Below are 23,986 nucleotides of genomic sequence, written 5' to 3'. Positions count from 1 at the left end.
CTCAGGCAGAAAACAATAGCTGCAAGCAACAAATTGAAGGGTAAATGCCACAGCTCTGTGTTACAAGACCGGAGGAGTTACTGTGGTAAACAGCAGGTTCCAACACAGCATCCTCTGGCAAACATACACACGACTGTAGAGATGAAGGCAAGAAGACTTAATGCATAAATTAAAAAGGAAAGCAAACAAGATTGTTAATTAGCTTTAGACAGTGTCACACCAACATGCCAAGGAGCATTACATTCAAATGTGGCAAACAAGGGCTTGTGTGGAATTGAACGACTGTGACTTTGTCCCTGAGTAGGACCTTGAAAGGGTTTTTTTTTTAAGTGGCAAAATTTTAATGATGGTTCAGAAGCAACCCTTGTATCCAACCGTCCCCATAGTAGTTACATAAGAAGTCTAATCATAGTGCTGTCAGAGGCCTGGACAATACATACATACAGAACTTGTTAAAAAGTTGTAATGATATACATCACATACAAGAGTCAGGTATGGTTTTCCATAGAACACATTCTATGGAAATACAAGCAAGAACATCCTCTAAAATACAAGGAGGCTATTCTCACGACAAGTAAAAACAGGGCTTGAGGTCTGAATGTGGGGTTAGCACTCCCGTGTGAAACCTCGGCAAGCTCTCAAACAGGGCTCTGTCAAAAGAGGGTCACGCAGTTCCCAGCCCCTCCTCTAAAACCAGGTTCAGCAAGCAGGGAGATTGCCTACCCCCTCCCAGTGCTCATGTGGAGCCACAGGACATTGTAGGACGCTGCTTGAGGCTCCCTCCCCTTCCCTTCACCGGGATACCATAGAGCCTGGATACCAGAGTGCCCTGCAAAGCAAGCAGAATGTTTGGGGAAAGCCTGGCCAGCCACAGCTCTCAGCAGCACTCCTTCTAACTTCCTTAAAGTGGCAGGCACCTTGCAAATGAGCCCAAGGGAAAATATGAACATAGGAAGCTGTCTTCCACTGAGTCAGACCATTGGTCCATCCAGCTTAGTACTGAATACACAGACTGGCAGTGGCTTCCCGAGGCTCTCAGGCAGGATTCCCGCTCAGCCCGACCTGGAGATGCCAGACAGGGAGCTCAAACCCTTCTTCCTATAGCAGCCCCATTCCCTAAGGGGAGTAGTTGCACAGACACATATGTCATACTATTCAATCATTTTACATTTTACTAGCTGACCCTGCACAGAGTATCTGTGCGGTCTTGCACTGAGCCTGTGATATCCCACCCACACAACTCTCTCGCTCGCTCTCGCCACCCCCTGCAACTCTCTCGCCCGCTCTCGCCGCCCCCACAACGCTCTCGCCACCCCCCGCAACTCTCTCATCTGCTCTCGCCACCCCCTGCGAGGAGATGCAAGGATGCACTCCGTACGGGGAGAGTGCGGGGCCCTCGAAAATGCGGGGCCCGTAGCATATGGCCAGTGGACAGGGTGAGTGGGCAGATGTTCAGCATCATCCGCTCACCCGGAGGTGCTCTTAGCCCCGGAACATGGGGCCCTTGCCCATACCCCCCAAGGTGTGGGGGAGGCATTGAATGGCTGCTGCAGGGTCGTCTGCCACCTCCACAAGGCCAAATTACTGATCGTTAGAAGTATTCTAGCCACCATGTGTGCGGCCAGGGGTGGGGTTGGGGCAGGTCCTGTGGTGGCAGCGGGTGGAGTGGGAGCGACAGCTGGAATGACTGTCCACGCAATGGTCACTGGTTTGGCCTCAAGGAGGCAATGGCGGGGGGGGCTTGTGGTGGCAGCAGGGGGCTCACAGCAGCGGCGGAGGGCCTCACGTCGGGGGCAGTCCAGGTGCCCAATATGCCTGGGTGTGACACTGCACCCACCTACCCACCCTCTGCACCATCATCAAGATGCAGAGGGTAGCAGTGCCAATGAGGGTGGGCAGGTGTGGGTGACACTTTGCCACTCAATCTCCCACCCTGCTGGCACTGCAAGAGTGGCAAGTGGCAGCATCAGGGCAGGTGGGTGATGGGGACACCCTCCCCCACATGCCCACCCGCCTACGCCCAGAGAGGCTAGCAAGGTGGATTGATGGGGAGGCAGAGTCACCACTTGGCTATGGTGGCAATGAGGGGGGAGGTTCTCCCTTTTACCTTCTACACACACTATACAGTGGGGTGGGGTGTGTGCCATGGAGGCCACAGGCACAGCTGTGGGGAGAGTGAGCGGGCGAGGGGAAGGTTCCCCCTTCTGCCTTCCCAAACCATGCTCCTGTACAGTGTACAGAGTGTGCCTTGTGCCTAGGCTACTTATGGGGGCATCTGGCAATTGCTCCAGGGGGCATCTGCTGTATCCCTCCTGGATCTGGGGAGTGCATTGGGGGTGTGTGTGACTCTTCCTTTGGGGCTGGTTGGCAGCTGCAGCTGCTCTCTTCTCTCACCTTTGGGGCATCAGGACGGAGTTCAGTTCCTTTGACAGTGCTGCAATTGCCAGGAAAGGGTTAACTGAGGCTACCAATCAGAGAGCTACAAAGCAGGACTGCAGCTTGGAGCCCTCTGAGTGGTCTCCTTGGGTCATGTGATCCCCCCTAGCCACTCCGGGGGCTGGAAGACCAACATTGCAAGCTGTGGCTGACTGCTTGAAGAGAACCCTGTAAAAGTTGATCCTCAGTCTCTCATATTCACTGCTGAGGCTTCACTAAATGCACGTGTGTTTGCTGTGAGGCTTGAAATGGGGTTAAGGTTGTATGCATGGGGTCACCCTGTTTTCTGCTCATGTGAATAGCTTCAGGGTACAACACATCTCTCCAGAGGAAATATCCACAGAAAGGAATTTGGCAGTCTATGAGGCCATTCACACAATCAAAAACTGTGTTCTACCCAGGTTTGGGTGCTGTCTGTGCTCCCAATTTTTGGTTGTGTGGAAGCAAGGTTGTAGGAAAACCTGGGTAGAAGTAACAGAGGCTCTTGAGAAGAGCCATGAAGGGGTTAGCGGGGAGAGTGGGCTTAGCCTGCTCTCCCCGCAGACAAGCAGGGCGGTAGCCCTGGGCGGCTGGATCGGCCACCCACACAACTGCTGGCTCCATTATGGAGCTGGCCGGGGCTGGGGGGATCAGGGGCCACAAGGCCCTCGGAAGCTCCAGCATGCCCTGCGTGAGCGCACAGGGCATGCTGGAGAGACCCTCGAGCCAGGAGGCTGCTTGAGCCTTCCGGTCAGGGGTCTACTCATGAGTTGCCACGGCATGGAGCCATGCTGTGGCAACACACAAGTAAAAAATCCTGGTTTGCGGAGTGCTCGCTCCGCAAACCTGGTTTAAGGGCAGGGGTACTTTAGCAGGTTACCCACTGAAGAACCACAGGTGGACTTGCAGCCGAGCCTGGTGGTTCACATCGTGTGAATAGCCTCACTGTGTGGAAGCAAGACAGGAGGAAAAGCTACCCTGGTTTTCCTCCTACCTTGCTTCCACACAATCACTTCTACCCAGGTTTTCTTCTCACCTTGCTTCCACACAAGCGAAAATTGGGAGCACACACAGCTCCCAAACCTGAGTAGAACACAGTTTTTGATTGTGTGAGTGGCCTCTGTGTCTTTTGTAGACCCATGCTCATGCACAGGCATAATTGCCATTTTGAAAATAATAGCCTTTAGCCCACTATCATCATGGTCATCAAGAAGGATGATCTGGAGCTGCTGAACACTAGTGAAGGTGCCAGCTGAGAAGCAATCCAGAAGGTCTTTCCTTTCCGTATACTTATTTGGTGGGCCCAAATGTGAAAACAGCACATATTGGTGGTGGTAACTGCTGCAAAGCATTACAGTAACTGATGTCTCCAAAAGCAACAGAATGTGGAAGGGAGGGGAGTCTCATGATCTGCACATTCTCCCAATTTACAACCAGTCATCACATATTTTCTCAATTCTCCCCCTTCTGTACTGAAAGTAGCTCCTCTTGGGACTTGTTCACATAAACAAAAAGATCAGGTGGTAAAACTGTTTCTTGACTGCACCACTCAGGGCCGGTGCTACCATTAGGCCAACTAGGCAGTCGCCTAGGGCGCAGACCTCAGAGGGGCACAGAGTGTAAAGTGTCAATGTGTTAAGAGTGTGAGAAACCAGAATGAGTAGAAATATGAGAAAAGAACGAGTTCATTGTTTTCAACACTAAAAATACTGTTAAATTTAATTCAATTTGTATCACAGTGATCTCATCCCCCCCACCCCCATTTCTCTAGTGAACTATGGCTGACTAGTTGGCTTGGCAACTATATCAACTGAACATGAACAGGCATCAGCACTTGATGTGATTGAATTTGTGACAAAATTTGCAAAGGAAAAGGCACACAAAGTGAGATTTTGATGTGGTGTTGAGGATTGTGTTGCCCTTGGCGGAGGTATGCACTCTACTGAGTGTCTTCTAGTTCAAAATGATTTGTGTGCCAAAATATTTTCTTTTGTATTTGAGAAAGATAATCAAAAATTGACGTATTACCTATTCTTGCAATTTAAAATTGCCCTGCCTTCAGCCCCCTTAGAGGGCCGATATAGAGGGATTCCCTATAGGGAGAGGCTCTGCCCATGTGGTGAGGGTCAAGTGGAAACAGTCACCCATGTGCTATTGGAATGTTTGTTCTATAGAGACCTGCGTTAAGATCTCATTTACCCTTTGATAGCTAAATGCCCAGGTCTTGATTCTCCTCAGATGACTGACAGGCTGTTGGAAGGAAGTAATTCCTGCGCCACCAGACAGGTAGCTAAATTTTGTAGTGCAGCCCTCCGTTTGCGGAAGAGCTTAATATTGGGAAAATAGGTGATGGATTTAAGGCCAGAGCAACTTGTAGCTATAATGTGACTAGCTGCAGGTGGGCACGCAGGTACTGGTATCACCTGTATATCAGCAGTAAATCTAATGACAATATTTTCCCAAGCTCCTGGATTGTTTAACCCCTCTCAGATTTAGGAGTCGAGAAGGCAACTGGTTGAGTTTTGATTTGTGTGTAATAGCCTCATAAGTATGAAATACTGCTGCCTCCTTTATCTCTAATTATTTTAGTAGTATTTTCAGTACCTTGATCTATGCTGAGGAGGACTTTTAAAAATTTATTTGGTTATCGTTTGCAATAGAAGTTTGATTGTCTTCTCTTTTACATTTGTTTTAACCTCATGCTGGTCGCTGACCGAAATAAAGAGATTGATTGATTGATTGCAATTTAAAATAAATTTAGCAGTTTCAATTGTTGTGCTTTTCATTTTTTCTACAAAACATCTGTTTTTTAAAATCGAAGTTGACATTTTTTTTGGGGGGGTGCAAGTACTTAGCCTTGCCTAGGGCGCAAAATAGTCTGCACCAGTCCTGGCACCACTACAGACTGCAGATAGAAGAATCACCTGATTGAATGCTGCTCATAAAAAAAACCTCCTGCACACACAAAACTAGATGTCAGGGAGACGTGTCCTACCTATTCTTTGCCCTGATCTCCTCATTTTGTATGAGAATGGGGGTGGGATTTCATGGGGAAGAATTCAACTATATGATCCCCATCTGCAGACTGAATATTCAACATCATTATTCACAGAGGAGAATTTGTTTGAGAGCAAATTCATTTGTGCTCTAAAATAAATATTTTCTCTTCATCCTGCAGCCTGAGGTTTGATTTTATGTATTCATATGTGTGTTTCAATTTCCTAGACAGAGATCAGTCTTGGTGTAGGAAAAACAGGGCACTCCATATTTTTTGAAGTACATCACGAGTGTTCATTTAATTGCAAGTAGACTGACTGAGTGGCTGCCTGATCAGAATACTCCTGGAGAAAAAGATGCTCATGCCACACTTCAAATGCTATGGAGCACATTCTTTCCCCTGCACGGAGCCTGATCTCCATGTTGCAAAGAGTAACTCTTCAAGAGGCTCTGAGAACATTTTTAAAATGCAATTTTGCCACGCAAGAATTGAAGGACAAGCCCTAGTGTACGAGGCAGCCTCTCTTAGCTCTGCAGCCATATCAAATTAACACACACGGATCCCAGAGTTGCTGTGCCAGTGATACTAGTAAAGCTGGTACAGAACTAGATTCTGGAATAGGAAGGCTTGGACTTCTTAAAGGAGAACATTGCTGTTCTCTCCCCACTTTTCACTGTTTATACAAATGCTTTACAAAAAATAGAATTAATACTCTTTGTCTAATAGATAGTGTTGTTGTGGCATTGATTTTTCTCTTCTGGTGTCAGCAGGGCCTCCATTCCATTGTTTAAAGCACACTATCAAAACCATACACACAGAAAGCTATCTATGGCACAAATGTGTATCAGTTATATGCCAACCTAACTGTTATATGCCAGTTTAACTGTTAGGAGATTCTCCCCTCACCCCCTGCCAATAATAGTTTAGTATAATGAGGATGCCAAGGAAGCCCCTTTGAAAATTCCCGGTCCTCTCACAGAACAACATTTTTGAAAGTTATCCAGGGAGAGGGAATGACTATTGAAACTACTGTGGAGATAACAGGGGAAATGCAGGGATCAAACAGGCCTCACAGCACAACTGCTCTTCATTATCAAAACTCGGGATCGCAAGAAGTTCCGTCCAATAGCTGCTGTTCCAAACCCTACATGAGTTGCACAGTAACGAAAGCAGTAACAAAAAACAGATACATAGCAATGAAAACCTCTGGCATACATAACAGAATCACCTGAAGACTGTACTATAGATGTGACGTGGCACAGTGGCAGTAGAAGTAAAGGGAAATTGTCTGGTATAAATATGGAGGTTTACTAGATGCAGATATTTTAGGGCTCATCTCTATGCAGTTACTGCAGTGGGAGGACTGGAGAGATGTGTGAGCCAGCTCAGTTGGAGCTGGGCTCAATGTCAAGCCGGCTCAGCTGGATGGGTTTGGGGTCGAAGGCCGGATCGAGTTCGAACCGAACCGAGCCAGTTCAGAGCTCTACTGGTAAAGAGGAATCCAGTGAGGATTCCCCTTTAGCAGTAATGGGGCAGGTGAGGGGCTTCCCTAAACCTAGAGGTGGTGGGAGGGGAGTGATTTAGTACTTAACAGTCCCGGCAGCACTGGTGGCAACTCCCACCCCCGCAGTCAGCCTCCCCCTGAGTAGTATGGGTTCAGCCTGGTTCGGGCCTCTGTACACATGCATGGTCCATTTTAGTGACCGTGCATGCACGGTCACTAAAGTGGCCCCCCACGTATGCTCAGAGGCCCGAAGTGGGCCACAACTGGCCAAGGTTACTCTGGGAGAGGCTGGTGGGGTGGGGGGAGCCACCGCTAGCACCATCAGTGCCACTGGGACTAGTAAGAACTAAATCACTCCCCTCCAGCTCCCTCTACATTTATGGAAGCCCCGCTGCCTGCCCTTTTATTGGTAGAGGGAAATCCTCACTGGATTTTCCCCTTTATTGGTAGAGGGGAATCTTCACCGGATTTGGCACAAGTTTGACCGGTGCCAAAACCAAGTAGGGCCAATTCAAATCTGGCCTGGATTCGAATCAAACCAGCCTGGCCGGTTATGTGCACATCCTTGGAGTATTGTGGGGTAATACCATACTAACTATACAATGTAATGCTAACACACACTCCTGTTGCAAAGGAATCACACCGCCATTAAACCAAGATTGCTAAGTGGCAACTTCCAGCTCCTGCAGTGACAACTGTTACAGATCCTTCCCTGTGAAATAGGTTGTTGTGCCAGTTAGTCTCACAGACCTATTAGATGGTGCCTGTGCAAAGCATCACAAGTTAGCCATTCTGGAAAAGTACACACACACACACCATGCCCCTTGAAAGCATTCTTTCTTTTCTTTCTTTCCCCATACACTCACACATTGCAATTTCCCACCATATTCTGCTACACTTTTTTTAAAAATCCCATTTCTTAACTCTCCATTACATAACACTGGGGAGGGTCATTATGAGAGGAGACCTTCATTCCAATCCAGCAAGAGAGGCTCACATGTAGAAGTAGGTGGCTGGATTGAGACCCTGAGCCAAGCTCTATTAAATGAGTTGGATGCATAGTTGTTAACAGAAAGGGATGTGCATCCCCATCTGGACCATAATTATTGTACACAAGTATGTAACTAGAACTAGCTCAGGGTCTTCCTGTCTTGAAAAGGCCTTAAACAGACTTCTGCACACTTGCAGCAGAATGAGGTAGGAGTGGCGGCCCGAGATGATAGAATGGCCTCTAGTGAAACACGAAACGGATTTTGCATTTTGTTTTAGAGCTCAAAATAAAATGCAAAATGGCCGAAACATTTCAACAAAATGTTGAAACAGTGGCCAAGCTGGCTGTTCCGATGAAACAGACTCAAATTTTTTCAAGTCTTTCTAGTGTTCCAAGCACCATTTTGGAGGTCTTTTTCTCTGAGGAGAACTGGTCTACCAATTGGGGCCAGTGGGTAGACCAGGCTTCCGGTACTAGCACGTTGCCCACCTTGGAGGGCTGGTCTACCTGCTGACCCAAATGGTAGGCCAGCTCTCCCCAGAAAAACAGCCCTCCAAAATGGGACACTCTCCCCAGAAAAACAGCCCTCCAAAATGGAACACTTGAAATGTTCCAACTCAGAATGGGGTCCCCTTCATTTGAAGGGCATTTTATTATGAGCTCAGAATACTTGAAATGGCCCATCTCAAGCTTAGAACGGTCCAAGATTGAAATGTTTTGCTTATTCCTACTCTAGTGCTAGACTGCAGTATGCGGGGGGGATCACATTTTAATTGTCCCCTCCATAAAAAATATCCCTACAAACAGAAACTAGCAAAGCAGGGAGAAGGCTGGGCTGGGACCTGTCTCTCTTCCCGATGAGCTAGTTTTTTTAACTTGCCAGAAATCTTTCAGATGGTAGAGAGTTCAAGGAAAGGTATCCCTCATCTGCAGTTGAAGTGATACAGTTCACCCGGCTACCTCATTTCACTGCATGTGCAGATCCAGCCTTAATCAGAATTCCAGAAGTGCTAGATAGCCTCAGGACATCCCTTTTAATAATGGGACACAGCTGCAATATAGAGACCTTATTATTTGGAGTAATGTGAAGCATATGATTAAGTACTGAAATCTTGCCACAATACAGAAAGAATGCAAGCCAAATTACCTTTGGGATGTCCTCTAGCCATATTATTCTATGAAAAGGAGTTCAACAGCTTAAGTGAATGTCTCGCAATTACAAGCCTAAATGGAATGTAAACTCTGGTCCTCTGTGCACTCTTTGAAAGTTAAACAGCTAAGTACATGCCTCATGCATTACAAATGCTCAAAAAGCCAAGCAGGAGCAGGCTTTTCTCACAGCTGATGGTTGTGCAACTAGGTCCTGAAGCATCCATATCCAGGGTGCAGCCTGGAGGCCATTATGAGAAATTCACAAGACTTAGTTGTTTGAGAAACAGTTCAACTCTATGCTGGTTTCTCTCCTTCTTGCTGGGAAGTGCAGTCCTCAATGTTCTGCAGAAGGTTTCATGCTTCTTTATCACACAAAAATGATACCCAAAGAAAAACTTCTCCTTTGTCTGAGCTGTCTACAAAAGCCAAGATGATGAGCTAATTACAGTTACGTGAACAGTTGTAATCTGAAAAGCTGTGGAAATCTGCAGAGGTGAGGAATTGGTGGCAGGTCTGCACCATAAGCCTGAAAACAGTGTTGCCTTCCCCTCCCCTATAACAACTATCCTGACATAATTGCACGATGCATTTCCTTGCCCATGTGCAACATTATTGGCAGAGGGTTAGTTTGTGCACATCCCTACCATAGAGAAGTCAGCTCAGAGCAACTCAGAAATATGTCAGTTCAAGGGTGGCCGTGTTTCTCGCTGGCCACTTCTTGGAGCAGATGTGACACCCTCTGCCATCTCCTTACTCCTCCTACCACTGCTTGGCCACAGGGAAGCACGCATGCCTAGAGTTCATATATTTAAAGGTACAGAACCACATTGGAGTAAGCCTGCCTTCTCCTGCAGGTTTTGGACCTTGCATAAACGACATGCATAAATCCCCCCTTTTCTTTAAATGTAGATGCTTAAAACACAGGTCACTCCTCCTGATCAAAAGGTGGTAGTGTTGTGGTTTTGCCAGGCGCTGCCTTTCATGGCAGGTAACAGCTCCCAGAAACCCCAACCGCAATTAATTTGCATGAGATCCATCCTAGGCTCTGGGAGCAGCTGTCCGGATACGACACGACTTCAGTTTTTTCTGGTGGACCATCCCTTCTCCCAGCCACCACCCCACCACTCCAATTTCTCAGTTGCTATTCTGCATCTCTTCCCCCATTGCCATCTGAAAGTGCCCTTTGCCATCCCGGGGTCTCAGTAGTTATACTTGTGCATGACCATGTAGCTTGGGAGTTCTTGCGAAGGCAGTGGTGCAAGTGCTGTGGAATGTCTTTGCCCTGCTCAAGGCAGGCGAGGCGATCAGTGGCGAAAAGGCACCATCGCACTAAGCACGCCTCCTCTGACATCATAGCCAATAATTGCAACCTTACTGACATACTTACAACCTGCCCACAGTTTGGAGACATGTGCAGAATGGAGCTTGCCGGGATGCAAGCTGGGCAGACCAGTAAGAGGGAGGGGTTCCTCTGTCCACAGAGGTTGCCAAACCACAGTTGATCAATCATCTGTGGCATGATTCTCGGCTTCACAGATTAACCGCAGCTTCGTGTACCCTAGTTTCCCACTGTGTCCGAACCGGGCCTCTGTAAGCTGCAGTACAAATGATGGAGGGGAAATACTCAACACAGAGTTGCTGTTTTCGGCAACACCCTGTGTTTCTTACAACCTGTAGTTCAAGAAGGCAGGCTGGATAAAGGCCTCAAAGGCCCAGTTCACACAAGGCAGCTCACAGAAACAGCTCCCGATCATGTGAGCTTTCAGGCAGGCCATACTGACGTGGCAGCATCATTTGTGTGAACTGGTGCCTCTGCATGGAAGTAGGGAGTATACATGGTCAGCCTGGTTTCTGTAATGGGGGTAACTGGAAAAGATAATTGGGGAACTTCTGTCATACGAATTATCTTAAGATTCCATACCTTAAGGAGAGTGGGGAAGAAGGATGGGTAAATATGTATGTTTTTAAAATACTTTTTTCGAACTCGGTGCTTGGACAATCTTGGCTCTTTCTCACAGGAGATGGCTTCTAATTCTCACCGAGGAGGAAAGCCTCTGACTGGGCTGTACCACTTCAGATTGTGAGCAAGGGCTCATGTGATGGAACACTCCTCCATATGAAGCAATTTCTTCCACACAGAAAACTAGATATTAGGGAGTAGGGTCCAGACTTAGCCTGCAGACCGAGATCCAATAACACAGAAAATCAAAAGACTGGAAAAAGAGTTATTTTCCCAGCTTAACACTTCTCCTGCTGAAACAGAATCACTATAAAAAGAGACAAAGATAAATGAAGGGCCAGAGGTTTCCGTGAGAGCAGAACCACTATGAGCAAGAGACAGCAGATGCAAAGGTAGACTAATCTTATTTTCCTGCCTCTAGCCAGTACCACTCATGGCACATCTTTTATCTTGTTAAAAAAGAAAGAAAGAAGTACAACTCAAGGAATCAGCCAGACACAGAGCTGTTAGTTCCTTCAGGTAGTTTTTGTACTCATGATATGTCACACTGCAAGAAGTTACCCAAAATGTCTACTGTGAGGCTGAGGTTTTTGTCCTCAGTCACCCTCGTGCTTATTGAAGAAACAGGGGCAACACACAGCTGCCCACGAAGAGCTTTGAGAGCACTCAGCTGCATCGCTTTGGAAGGGTTTGGGGAAGAGATCAAAATTCAATGACAGAGCACATACTTCGCAGGCAGAAGGTCCAGGGGTGGAGCCACCATTGTGCAAACGGGTTCAAAGAACCCGGGCCACCATCCCCAAGGGGCCGTCATGCCATCCCACCACCACCACTGAGTGAGGAGGTACCCAAGCTGCAGGCACCCCCTTTTAAAACCTCGAGCCGGGAGGGGAGCCACCACTGCTGCAGTCCCAGTGGGAGCTCCCTCAGCCCCACCCAACTTCTGTCCACTGGAAAAGCTAGCCTGTTCCTGCTCCTCCAACAGAGTTCAGAGCTAGCAGAGCTGGAGTGAAGTCTCTCACTGGCTCACTCACTCCCTCCCTCCCTTTTCCATCCTCCAGCTTCAGAGCTTCCCTTCCAGCTCAGTGAGTTGCTCTGAGGAACTCTGTCTCTGTTGAAGCAGACTGGCTGGCTTTTCAAGCTGGCTCTTCCCAAAGTTGGGCCGGGTGGGGCTGGGGAGGGAAAGCGAGGGGGCGAGCGAGAGCTGGGGCTGACCGGAAACCAGATGCACGCTGGAAGGAGGACTGGAGTCAGTTGCTGCTACTCATGAGGAGGACAGAAAGGCTGAGAGGAAGGAGGGACTGAACTGGAGGACAAGGAATGCTTGTATAGTTTGTGAACTTGTATTATTTATTAATTATAATAATTAAAGTTGTGTTTGCCTTTTAGTGTGTTTTTACAATTCTTTGCTACTGCCTGGATATCCATATCACCTGTCAGACAGATCTTGCTGCCTCTTGCCCTTATAGCAGGAGGAGGCTAGGAAAAAAGCTCCCTTTCCCTCTAACCCCCTTTCCCTCTTTTTATATGGCACCACAAAAAAGAGGGTGGGTGGGCCATCAATTCTTGCACACTCTTCTGAGGCTGAGAAGGTCCCAGTTTCTGTTCCTGCCATCTCCACTGAAAGAACCTCAGATCAGAGCTGAGAAATAGCCCTCCATCTAATGGCGAAGCAGGGAAGTAGCTTGCCTAGAGAGCAAGAGGTTGCTGGTTTGAATCCCCGCTGGTATGTTTCTCAGACAATGGGAAACACCTATATTGAGCAGCAGCTATATAGGAAGATGTTGAAAGGCATCCTCTCATACTGCATGGAAGGAGGCAGTGGTAAACCCCTCCTGTATTCCACCAAAGAAAACCACAGGGCTCTCTGGTCACCAGGAGTCAACACAACTTTACCTTTACACTCAAAACGCCAACGCCAGTCACAGCAGTTAATGCTGGGTTAGATGAACTAATTGATGGACTCAGTATATGGCAGCTTCATATGCAAAGGCTGATCATATGGAAAGGTTGCTCAAAGGCAGCTTCATATGCAAAGGTTGCTCTGTCATCCAGCAAAATGCATGGACAAAGCAGAAGTGTCTTTTTAATACTGGGAGCAATAATATGATGACAAAGCGCACAGCTAGAGATGACATTGGGAGATCTGTGAACAGACCTCCTGCTTTAAATAATAATAAAAAAGCTTAAGAGCAGCATGGACAGGGGAGGGCAAGTGCAGGAGTATATTATTTCAACCCTTTCCTCTATTGTTCTGATGAAAATCCCGCTGAAGCTATTTACCCTACAAAGCAAAACATGCATGCACCATGACTCCCCCTTTTGACCGTTTACGAGTCCTTGCAAACATTTTTGCCTATTCCTTTACACTGCTCTCATGTGCCCGCAGCAATGCCATCTGAGAACCAGATCTGGTTAGCTACTAAGCACTGTGATGCCATTCCATTTACTGGATGATATTTGATGGAGTGGGATCGTCCACGTGACTAATCCAGGCAGCCACTAGAGAAAGTAACAGCAGTACCAAACGGGAATGAGAAAAAGTTAATATTCCCATGTAGGATTGGGGGGCGGGGGGCGTGGAGGTGAATCTGTCCGACTGACACTGCCTGCCTCACATGAAAAGCAAGCCCTGCCGTGGTCTCTATAAGGAGAGTAGGCATCATTTCACACTGGAACAGGGCATGAGTGACAATGAGGCCAAGTCAGTGGCTGCCCTGGTCTTGCATCCTAAGCACCACTGGGCTAGCACAGGGGCCATGGATGTCTATCCGTTTCTGCCCGTTTATGACAACGTAGTTCTGTTCAGAGAATTATAGAGCTGGAGACCATCACGTTGTATCCTGATCCCTTAATCATATGATAGGATTCTCCACACACATTACCTCTTAGTGCCCACAAACCCCTATGTGGGTTGAAGAATGGAGCATACTGCTATCCCTTTTGGAGGGGCTGGGACTGCAAAACATAGATCTCAACTGTATAGGCACTGCCAAAATAACAAAAAAGCTTCACAAGCCTCCAGTGGCCTCTTGCCTTCTCTCTTCTCACAAGGAAGCGGTCCCTGTAAAGCTGCCCTAGAACTTTCTTCCACTCGGGGTAGGATGTGCGCAACAACATTAAGGAACTCAGACATTCCAAGAGCCATCTGGCAGGCTGCCTCGGTGGTTGCATAATCCAGTTCCAAGGCTGCCAGGGCTGTGCTCCACTGTCAGTCATCAGGGCTGGTAGAGGTCCTCCGGAGCAGAGCAGCAGAACAAGCCTCATTTGATCACAGATGGCTGCACTTGGCTCTGGCTGAATCATTGTCTTTTAGGCCCCACTAGATTTGAATACGACCCTTTACAGGGGGACTCTTAAAAATAAATGCAGCCAGTCTCCATGGCTTTGTTTCCTTCTGTCTCTTCCACAGATTGTATATCAATTCAAACAGAAGTAGGAGTAGCTTCCTTTTAGCTTTACATCTTCTCTGTTAACTCTTCCTTTCTGCTGCTAAAAGGAAGTGTTTTCTCCCAATGTAATTTCTACAGACCAATTGGGAGATGTCCAAGCCCAGATCTATACTCTAATGATATGCATGCATGGTGGTGAAGATAAAAAGATTAAGTGAAAGGGATATAGTACACCATTCCTTGCACTCCCTCCTCTAGCCCAACAAGTCAGATTTATTCTCCTTCATGTATTTAATTATCTATTTAAAATATCTTTTTCCTGACTTTTTTCAGCTTAAGGGGCTTATAGCTGCAAAAGTGGTACTCTATAGAAAACAATACACATCCAACAACAGATAAACTTTATAATACATAAAACCCACAACAGCAGCAGATCTCAGCAGCTGAATGCCCTGCAGAATAAATATATTTTGCATTGCCTCCAGAAAGCAACAGAGGCATGTTGTATTCTATCCAGTATCTTTTATGTTTTCTTGTTTAGAAGTTTGTCCCAGTGGGGATCCTGTAGAGAGTGTGGGGTGTCAAGTCAAAAAGGAAGATGGAGGGAAAGGAGAAGGAGACAATTGAGTTGTTTTTGAATAAAGCCTTAGTTAAAATCTATATAAGATTACTTTGTGTTTGTGAGGGAAGCAGCTATAAAACAAGGAGAAAGTCTGCATCTCAACAGGGTGAAAAGTCATCTAGGGCTTCAGGGCAATGCCAGGGAATGTCCTGCTTCTAGCAGCCAACAAATCCTGTAGTAAAGACATTTTAGGTGAGCCCCACACCTGGCATGGGGACTTACTTAGGGGGAAATGATTTGCATCTGTGGCTATGAAGGTTTTAAAGGTGAGCACCAGATTCTTTACACTAGTCTACCTAATGGAGGGTCATGGTTTACTCCAGAAGGGCATGGACTCTGAATTAGGAAGCAAATTACTTTTTTAAAAAAAGTATTAGATGTATAATTAAACCTTAAAATGAATTGAACTAACAAAGAAATTTTTTTTACAAAAGTTAAAACAGCAAAACCGTCCTATGTTGAATAAGCATTTTCTAGAACGAGTGATTCAGATGATGGCCCTCGTATACCTCTGTGTCTTAAACAGATACTTTGCTTCCTTGCCACTTATTGGTGGAACGTATGTGGCAGGAGAGGCAGTGCTGTGCACACACATAGGAGCAGAAGCGCCTTATGCCTATGTAAACCACTTCGGAAACTTTTGTTGAAAAGCGGTATATGAATTGCTGCTGCTGTTGGTATTATACCAAGCCAGACCGGGTGGGGCTGGTGTGGGGCTTTTATCTAGCTCAGTATTTTCTACACTGACTGGCAGAGGTTCTCCAAAATTTCAGGCACGGCCCCATCCCCTAAGGCAGAAGTTCCCAAACTGGGAGCCTCCAGATGTTGCTGAACTACAACTTCCATCAGCCCCAGCCACAATAAATTGTGGAGCAACATCTGGAGGCTCCCAGTTTGGGAACCACTGTCCTAAGTGGAATATCTTACAGTGCTAACATGTAGTCACCCATCCAAATGCAAAACAAGGAGAACCCTGCTTAGCAAAGGGGACAGTTCATGCTCATTACTGAAAGACTGGCTTCATCTCACGGATGCACTGCTGCAGCCCGGAAAGCTTTTGCTGCAGTGCTTTACTTTTCCCCATGAACATATCAGACTAGCTAGTACTAAGTCAGCCTATTAGGTCCATTTTGCTCCAGCCCAGTATGGGTTACTTCGCTAGCAACAGCTTTGCAGTGTCTCAAGCAGAGATCTTTTCCTGGCATCTGCTATCTAGAATCATTTCCTAGTATCTTTTGATTGGAGGTGTGTGCCAGAGGCTGGATTTGCGGCCTTCTAGTGTAAGCCCTCTGCTTTCCCCACTGAGCAACGCCTCCTCCTCTCAAGCCAATCTCTTACATCAGAAAAGGAAGGGCTTACACTAAGAGACATCACCCGGACAGTGGCTAAGCCTGCCACTGGTGACCTATGTGCCTGGAGCAGAGGGCAGGGTTTGTCCCCCTTCTCAGCTGTCAAGCTTGTAGTCCATTTAAGTTGTCCAACAAAACCCAATGGGAGGCACTGCAAATGGAGGTGTCCCTTTGCCACACAGCTCCACCATGGGATCCATCCTGTGGCCACACTAGAGAGGAATGTTGTTGTTTACTGAAATGCTCCTCATCTTGGAAAGCCTTTTCGCCATCCTGGAAGAACAGACGGAGATTCTTTTGAGCCATTTACCTGACCAATAGCTGGAGTGAGCCTCCAGGGTGTGGACTCGTTATCCTGCTGTGGCATTTCAGCAAGAAGAGTAAAAATCTAACAAGCACATGAAAGAAACAAAGTGCATTTGACCTACATGGCTTACTTTGCAAGATGCATTTCAAGTACATTCGACATGCTCCAATTGTTTAGGCATTACAAGAAAATATTGGAGTATATTAAGTGTTAATGAGGCTTTTGAGATATACTTTATCTAAAGAGAGCTGGATGGTTCTGAGAAGGATGGAGCATACATACATTTCAGTTGTAAACTGGGCCCTCAGCCTTTTTGCAATATGCTTTCTGTATGACTAATCCATAATGGATTGGAAAGCAGCCTACATTACAATATATGTTTTATTTATTCATACACACACACACACACACACACACACACACACCATCCCAAACTTCCATCTCTGGGTGGTTTACAGCAACATAAAACAAATTAAAACAGTAATTAAAACCTTGAAAGAATTTAAAACCACAGGTCTAGTTAAAATGCTTGGGTGAATAAATGCGTCTTTAAAGATTTTTTAAAAGTTGTCAGAGATGGGGAGGCTTTTATTTCAGCATGGAGAGCATTCTATAACCCCAGGGCAGCAACAGAGAAGGCCCATTCCTACGTAGCCACCAGACGAATTGGTGGCAAGTGCAGATGAACCTCTCCAGATGATCTCAATGGGCAATGGGGCTCATAGTGAAGATGACGTTTCCTTAAATACCCAGGGCCTAAGCTGTTTAGGGCTCTATAGGTTATAACCAGCACCTTGTATTTTGCCCGGAAACTTTATTGATAGCCAGTGTAATTCTTTTAATATAGGACTAATATGGTCTCTTCAAGATGACCCGGAGAACAACCTGGCTGCTGCATTCTGTACCAACTGCAGTTTCCAGACTACATACAAAGGCAGCCCCACATAAAGCGCATTGCAGTAAAGTCTGGAGGTTAGCAGCATATGTACCACTGTTCTGAGGTCATTTATCTCAAGAAATGAAGCTGGTGTATCAGCCAAAGCTGACAGAAAGCACCTCTGGCCACTACCTCAGCCTGAGACACCAGTGAGAGTTTTGGATCCAGAAGCACTCCCAGACTGCATACCTGTTCCTTCTGGGGAAATGTGACCCCATCCAGAACCATCAGATCAAAATAAGATCCTGAGTTGTGATCCCGTACAATAAGTACCTCCATCATTTCTGGATTCAGTCTCCATTTGTTATACCTCATCCAGCCCATCATTGACCCCAGGCAGGCATTTGGGGAGGTTATGCTTTCTCCTGATGATGTTGACATGAAGAAATAGATTTGGGTGTCATCAGCATACTGATAACACCCTGCACCAAATTTCCTGATGATCTCTCCCAGCAGTTTCATGTAGATGTTAAAGAGCATTGGAAACAGTATGGAGTCCGGGGGGGCACCATATAAAAGTTCATGTTTTGAAGAACAGTCTCAAAGTGATACCATCTGGAATCTGCCCAAGACATAGGAGTACAACCACTGCAAAGCAGTGCCTCCCACTCCCAACCCACTCAGAAGCTCCAGAAGGATACTATGGTCGGTAGTATCAAAAGCTGTTGAGAGATCTAAAATGACCTGCAAAGTCACACGCCCTCTGTCAATTTCCCGTTGGAGATCATCCATCAAGCTGACCAAGGCAGTCTCCACCCCACAGCCTGCCCAAAAACCAGTTTGACATGAGTCCAGATAATCAGTTTCCTTCAAGACTGCCAGGCACTGGGACACCACTATCCTCTCAATTACCTTGCCCAACCACAGAAGGTTGGAGACAAGCCTATAGCTGCTTATCTCTGAGGGATCCAATGCAGGCTTCTTTAGAAGAGGTCTAACAATTGCCTCCTTAAGACAGAGAAACATTTATAATATCTACCAGGCCTTCTACAACAACCCCCACCGCATAGCATAAGCCATGTCGGACAAGGGTCAAGAGAACAGGTGGTAAGCTGCACCGCTCCAAGCAGCTTAACCACATCATCAGGAATCACAAACCAAAACCGATCCAGCCTAACCACATATGAGGAGTTGCTGGACACTTCTGCATAATACTCTGCAATAACTGTAGGGTCTGAATCTAAGTTGGCCCGAATATGAGAGATTCCCCCCCCACACAAAAGACTCATTAAAAACATTACAATGGGTAATTGATGGTTCCAAATTCTGATTCAAAGGAGGAGGGGCATATATTGACCCTCTCATAACCCTAAACAACTCTGCTGGACATGAGTTTGTGGATGCAATATGGGCAGAAAAGATTAGCTTCTTTGCCACACATATTGCCTGAGCATAGGTCTTCAAATGTGCTTTTTGTTATAATCTTTCAGATTTGAGTTGAGTCTTTCTCCACTTATGCTTCAATTGCCTACCTTGCCACTTTAGCTTCTGTAGTTCTTCCATATACCAAAGGCCCAATTTCGAAGTGGATTGGAGAGGACGCTTAGAAGCAATCATGTCTACTGCCCTGGTGAGTTTGTTTTCCAGTTCTCCACCAGAGCATCAACAGAATAACTGGCGGAGCCAACACTAAATCCTTCCAAGGCTTCTTGGAATCCTATTGGATCCAAAAACCTTCTCGGGCAGACCATCTTAATAGGCACATCACCCTTGCGGAAGTGGGACATGATTGTGAGTCCAACCTTAACCAGATGGTGGTCCTTCCATGACAATAGGGAAATCACAGGAGTTTTCATCCATGGAACACCACCCTGATCCGAGTAAAAGACCAGATCAAGTGTGTGTCCAGCAACATGTGTCAGTCCGAAGACTACTTGGAATAGGCCCATCATCGTCATTGCCGCTATGAACTCCTGAGCCGCCCCAGACACATTAGTCTCAAAAGTGAACATCAAAGTCTCCCAACACCATAAGCCTAGGAGACTCCAACGCCAAACCCGAGACCAAGTCCGTCAGCTCAGTTAGGGACTCTGTTGGGCAGTGGGATGGACGGTACACCACCATAAGTCCCAGTCTAGCCTTGGTCCCCAAACTTAAATACACACATTTGATATGGTCAGACACTTCAACAGGGATCCTGGTAAGGGAGATGTTATTATAGACTGCAGCCAACCCACCTCCCTGCCCATGTCCTCTCACCTACTCCTCAACAGAGTACCCTGGAGCAAGAAGCTGGGACCAAACAGGCCCAAAGCCTCTGTGATACATATCAGGTCTGCCCCTTCTTCCTGGATGAAGGGAGTCAATGGACAACACAAACACTCATCTCCAAACAAACCTAGACACATTGTAGACTAACTTCACCCAAGACTGAACAATGGAAGCCTTCTCAACACTACTCCAGCTTCTTACATAGCCATAAAACTTTCCTATGGAAGCCATTTTTCAAAAAAAAACATCTTAGTTTGAAATTCTGGGGTGCTTTTCTCTTGCCTTGGTTAGTGAGTGCTGAATAAATTCAAATCTTAAAAGGAGCTCAGAACAATTTTGGTGGAGGTTTCCCAATTTCTGCACCACCCTCCCCATTTTTATTTCTTATCAGTACTGTGAAAAAAAGAGAGTCCAATCACATCTGATTTGGTCTAGCAGAGGGGAAACAACAATGGACATTTGGTGAAAACAACAATGGACATTTGGATATAATTCTATTAGTTTGAGCAAATTGAGACTGGATCATTTTGTGATTTTGTTGTTGTTTTTAAGGCTGAATTACAGAACCATAAGGCTCTTACTGAAAATCTGTCATTGGAAAGAACAACGGGTGTTGAAAAACACTGGAAATTTAATGGACCATTACACACTATGGAACAGTTCAGGAAAGCAATTTGAATGACGAGAACAGGCAAGTCATACAACTGCAAAACGGAAATGGGGAATTCAAAGAACTGGTGCAAAGACAGGTCTTTTGTGTTATATATTGCAATAATTATTAGTACAGTGATTATTCCAATACAAAACAAAAAGGACTCGTCCAATTATTTTTATTAAAACCAAAAGTTGCCAAATAGAGAACAGCTGTTGCATTCATTGAGAAAAGTTATATAATTTGAAAATGGGAAGGGGAATTGTAACAGATTATTGCAAAGATAATCATCCATTCAGAAAAAGGGAACCAAGTTTGTCTTTCAAATTGTAACAGGAGAACACTTTTTTTTAAAAAACCACCTTTGCAAAGCCCAACGCATTTCAACCAATCAACAGTCTTCTTCAGTGGCAGTTATTAAGAATCCTCAATATCCTTATGAAGAAGCTCATACACTGGTAAAACTTCATAAAAGTAGATATCAGTGCTCCACAATATGTAGCAAGCAGAAATCCCTTCTCATAGATAAATACCCACACATTTGTGGAACCTTTCCCTCTCAGGAGGGAAAGTAATTATCTTTATCTTAATAAAGATAAAATATTTAAAGGCAATATTATTACAGAAAACCACAGGCTAGGAACCTAAGTCAACCTTTGTAAATCTTAGCAACAAAAGCATCCATCATATTTACTGCACTAAGCCAGCTGGAGGAGTATTGAAACCAAAATAATTTGCTTTCCCAACCTCCCCTCCTCTGAAAAGTCATGAAGATTTTTTTTTTTTGATGGTAGTTAAACCTTCAGCTCTTAATAACATATCTTTTTTTGTAATTGGGGCATCATGCTTTCTGTCTGATCCACATGTACACATACATTACTGCATATGTCAATGCCTGGTAACAGCCCTCATTTATGCACAGCCAGATGTGTGAACTGCCTCCACTGGAAAGTATTCTGCTTGTGGTTGTGTCAAGCAACTTAAAGCTCTGTTTCTAGTGCTTGATATGTGGATAGCTGTTTCCAACATGCAACATACCACTTTATGTTACGGTTATCTAACGATGACCAAGCAAATGTGAACCGAGAGTTACAAGTAGGAGGGTTGGTTTTTTAAATTATTATTTAAGGAGTTTCTAAGGAGCCTTAGAGAGGAGTTTCCCCCCTGAACTAATATTCTCACCAGATCCTAATATTCTCACCAGATCCTGTGTTTTATGTAGTACACATTAAAACACAGCCTTGCAAACAAGTTCACAAGTTACTAGCACTCTTTCCCACACACATAGCCATGGCACTCATTTACGGCTTATTGGTAGCCTGAAAGAACCATCTTTCTTTCAGTTTAACTTACAAGCCTGCTGTAACTCAGAGAAGAAAAAAGCATTCAACTCAACTTGCATGTCTGTGTTTTAATGTGGAATATTGTCCTGCAGAGTCAAAAAGTATATAATAAGATGACTTTCATACCATGCACATGATCCAATCAAACTTCAACAAATTTAATTCCTATCCATTTTGATGGCATGCTTGTCTCTTCAGTGAAATAAGGGCACTTAGAAGTATTTAATCTGAACTGGATCATGTGCAGTGGTGGGTTAAGGAATAAGGAGATGTGCACAATCTACAAAGCACTCAGAGGAATAAGTCAAGAATCACACAAGATTTTTCGCCACAAGGGATTTCGCCATCAACATACCTATTAATGGAACAGAATCCGAGGTGGCAGGCATTATCTCAGCTACAAGCAGCATGAAAACTGTTAGGGACAGGAGAACTGTAATGCCTGCAAGAAAATTGTAAAGGAGAAAAAGGTTGAGGCAGGAACTAAACTCAGGAATGCCTTCAATTTTAAAGATGATAAATAATGAGTGTATTCCAGTCATTAGATATGCAGTTACATGTCTTAGTAATTCATCTTGGGGAAACTCCGTAAACCCAGGATTAAGAGAGATGCAAGTTGTGTACTCTAGCAAAAAAAGAAAATTGAACAAGAACTGATCTACACATTACAGAAAATGACAGTCTTTTTGATGTTACCTGTGTAACAATGGAGATACCACAGCATGGCTCCTTTCTGCTAGGGATGTGCAAAACCGGTTTGAGCTTAGACCAGACCAGCCCTCCAAAAGGGGGGGCTGGTCCAAGTTCAAGCCGAACCAGGCCCAGTTAGGTTCGGTCCTGTTCAGCCGACTCTACATGCTTGCAGAAGGGAATCTGGTAAGAATTCCCTTTTACAAGCAAAGCAGGGGGAGGAGCCTTATGGGGTTCAAAAGGGAGGGCGGGGTGGGTGGAAGTTCACCTTACGCTCCACAGAGTGGGTCCTTGGCAGTGGTGCCCTAGGCCCTGCCAACACTCCCATCCCCATACGCAGAGGCCCGAACCAGGTCCCCACCAGCCCGGGCTGATGGAGGGAGCACCCACAGAGCCTAGAGGAGCTCGCAGCAGCCCACCACCACCTCGCTGCCATGCCACCGTGCTGCATAAGGGCCTCCCCCCTTTTCAACCCCATAGGGTTCCTCCCCTTTGCTTGTAAAGAAGAATCCTTGCTGGATTCCCCTTTGCAAGCATGCAGAACTGAGGCGAATCGGGCTGAACCAGTTTGACCGGATTCTAGTGTAGAACCAAACCGCTGGCCAGTTCTAACAAACTGGCTCATGTTCAGTTTGAACTCAAACTGAACTGCCCGGAGTGGTTCCATGCACACCCCTACTTTCTGCACCAACATTGTCCCAGGGGGCACAGCTGGTGTAGGAAGAAGAATCACAGTGAACCCTTCCTGTGTGAATCAGAACTTATCTCAGTGACGCAGGAAGGAGCTCCACTGCAGTGCCCTTCATGTTTCTCAGATAACATCAGACCAAGCAGTAAAGTGAAATGATGGCATTCTAGACGGTACTTCAGTTTGCAAGTGGGGGGTTGTCATTTTTTTTAATATCCCCCCACATTAACACCACCTCCCACCCAGAGAAAACTAACACACCAAGAAGACCTATATTGAACCTTTTGCTCTGATGTGCTAATTTAGTGCATGCATTTTTATTTTTTTTACAGAATGAAACACTTAAAAAATAGTCCCTTGCCCACCTGCACTCTGAATTGGTACAGAACAGAATATACCAACTCAGTCTACAAACTCACTCTCCATTAATTTGTAGATTGTTTCTGAATTCTCAGCACTTACCCAGAGATATTTTTTCTCCCGAGTCAGCTGGCAGCAAGAAGACGAGCAGTGCTAAGCCTGATATAAGGACGCAGGGAATCAGTAAGTTCAAGCCGTAGTAGAGAGTGCGGCGACGCATTGTCACTGTGTAGGTCACATCCGGATATGGCTCTTTACAGCACTCATAGTACAACTCATTCCTTTTCCCAGGGACACCTGCACAGAAGCAGATCGGAAATGTGAAAATAGGAGAAACATTCAGTGAGCCGCATTCTCAAAACTGCTGAGTAATCATGACTCTTGTTGAATTAGTGTGGTCAGTGGTCTGTCATCG

At 45.8% G+C, this 23,986-nt stretch overlaps 1 protein-coding gene across 14 annotated transcripts in view; it reads right to left on the bottom strand.

The window, feature by feature from the left end:
- LOC128343247 (neuronal acetylcholine receptor subunit alpha-7-like) overlaps nt 1-23,986 on the bottom strand; it is a 158,539-nt gene that overhangs the window by 23,517 nt on the left and 111,036 nt on the right. For all 14 annotated transcript variants that reach the window (XM_053291999.1, XM_053292006.1, XM_053292001.1 and 11 more), the window contains 2 exons: nt 23,674-23,868; nt 22,189-22,275 (listed from right to left, as the gene is read on the bottom strand). In XM_053291999.1, the coding sequence (XP_053147974.1) occupies nt 22,189-22,275; nt 23,674-23,868 (282 nt within the window). The remainder of the gene's footprint in view (nt 1-22,188; nt 22,276-23,673; nt 23,869-23,986) is intronic.

This window comes from Hemicordylus capensis, chromosome 2, assembly GCF_027244095.1.
Source record: "Hemicordylus capensis ecotype Gifberg chromosome 2, rHemCap1.1.pri, whole genome shotgun sequence".
NCBI classification, from domain to species: Eukaryota; Metazoa; Chordata; class Lepidosauria; order Squamata; family Cordylidae; genus Hemicordylus; species Hemicordylus capensis.
This window is presented reverse-complemented; position numbering and strand designations above follow the sequence as displayed.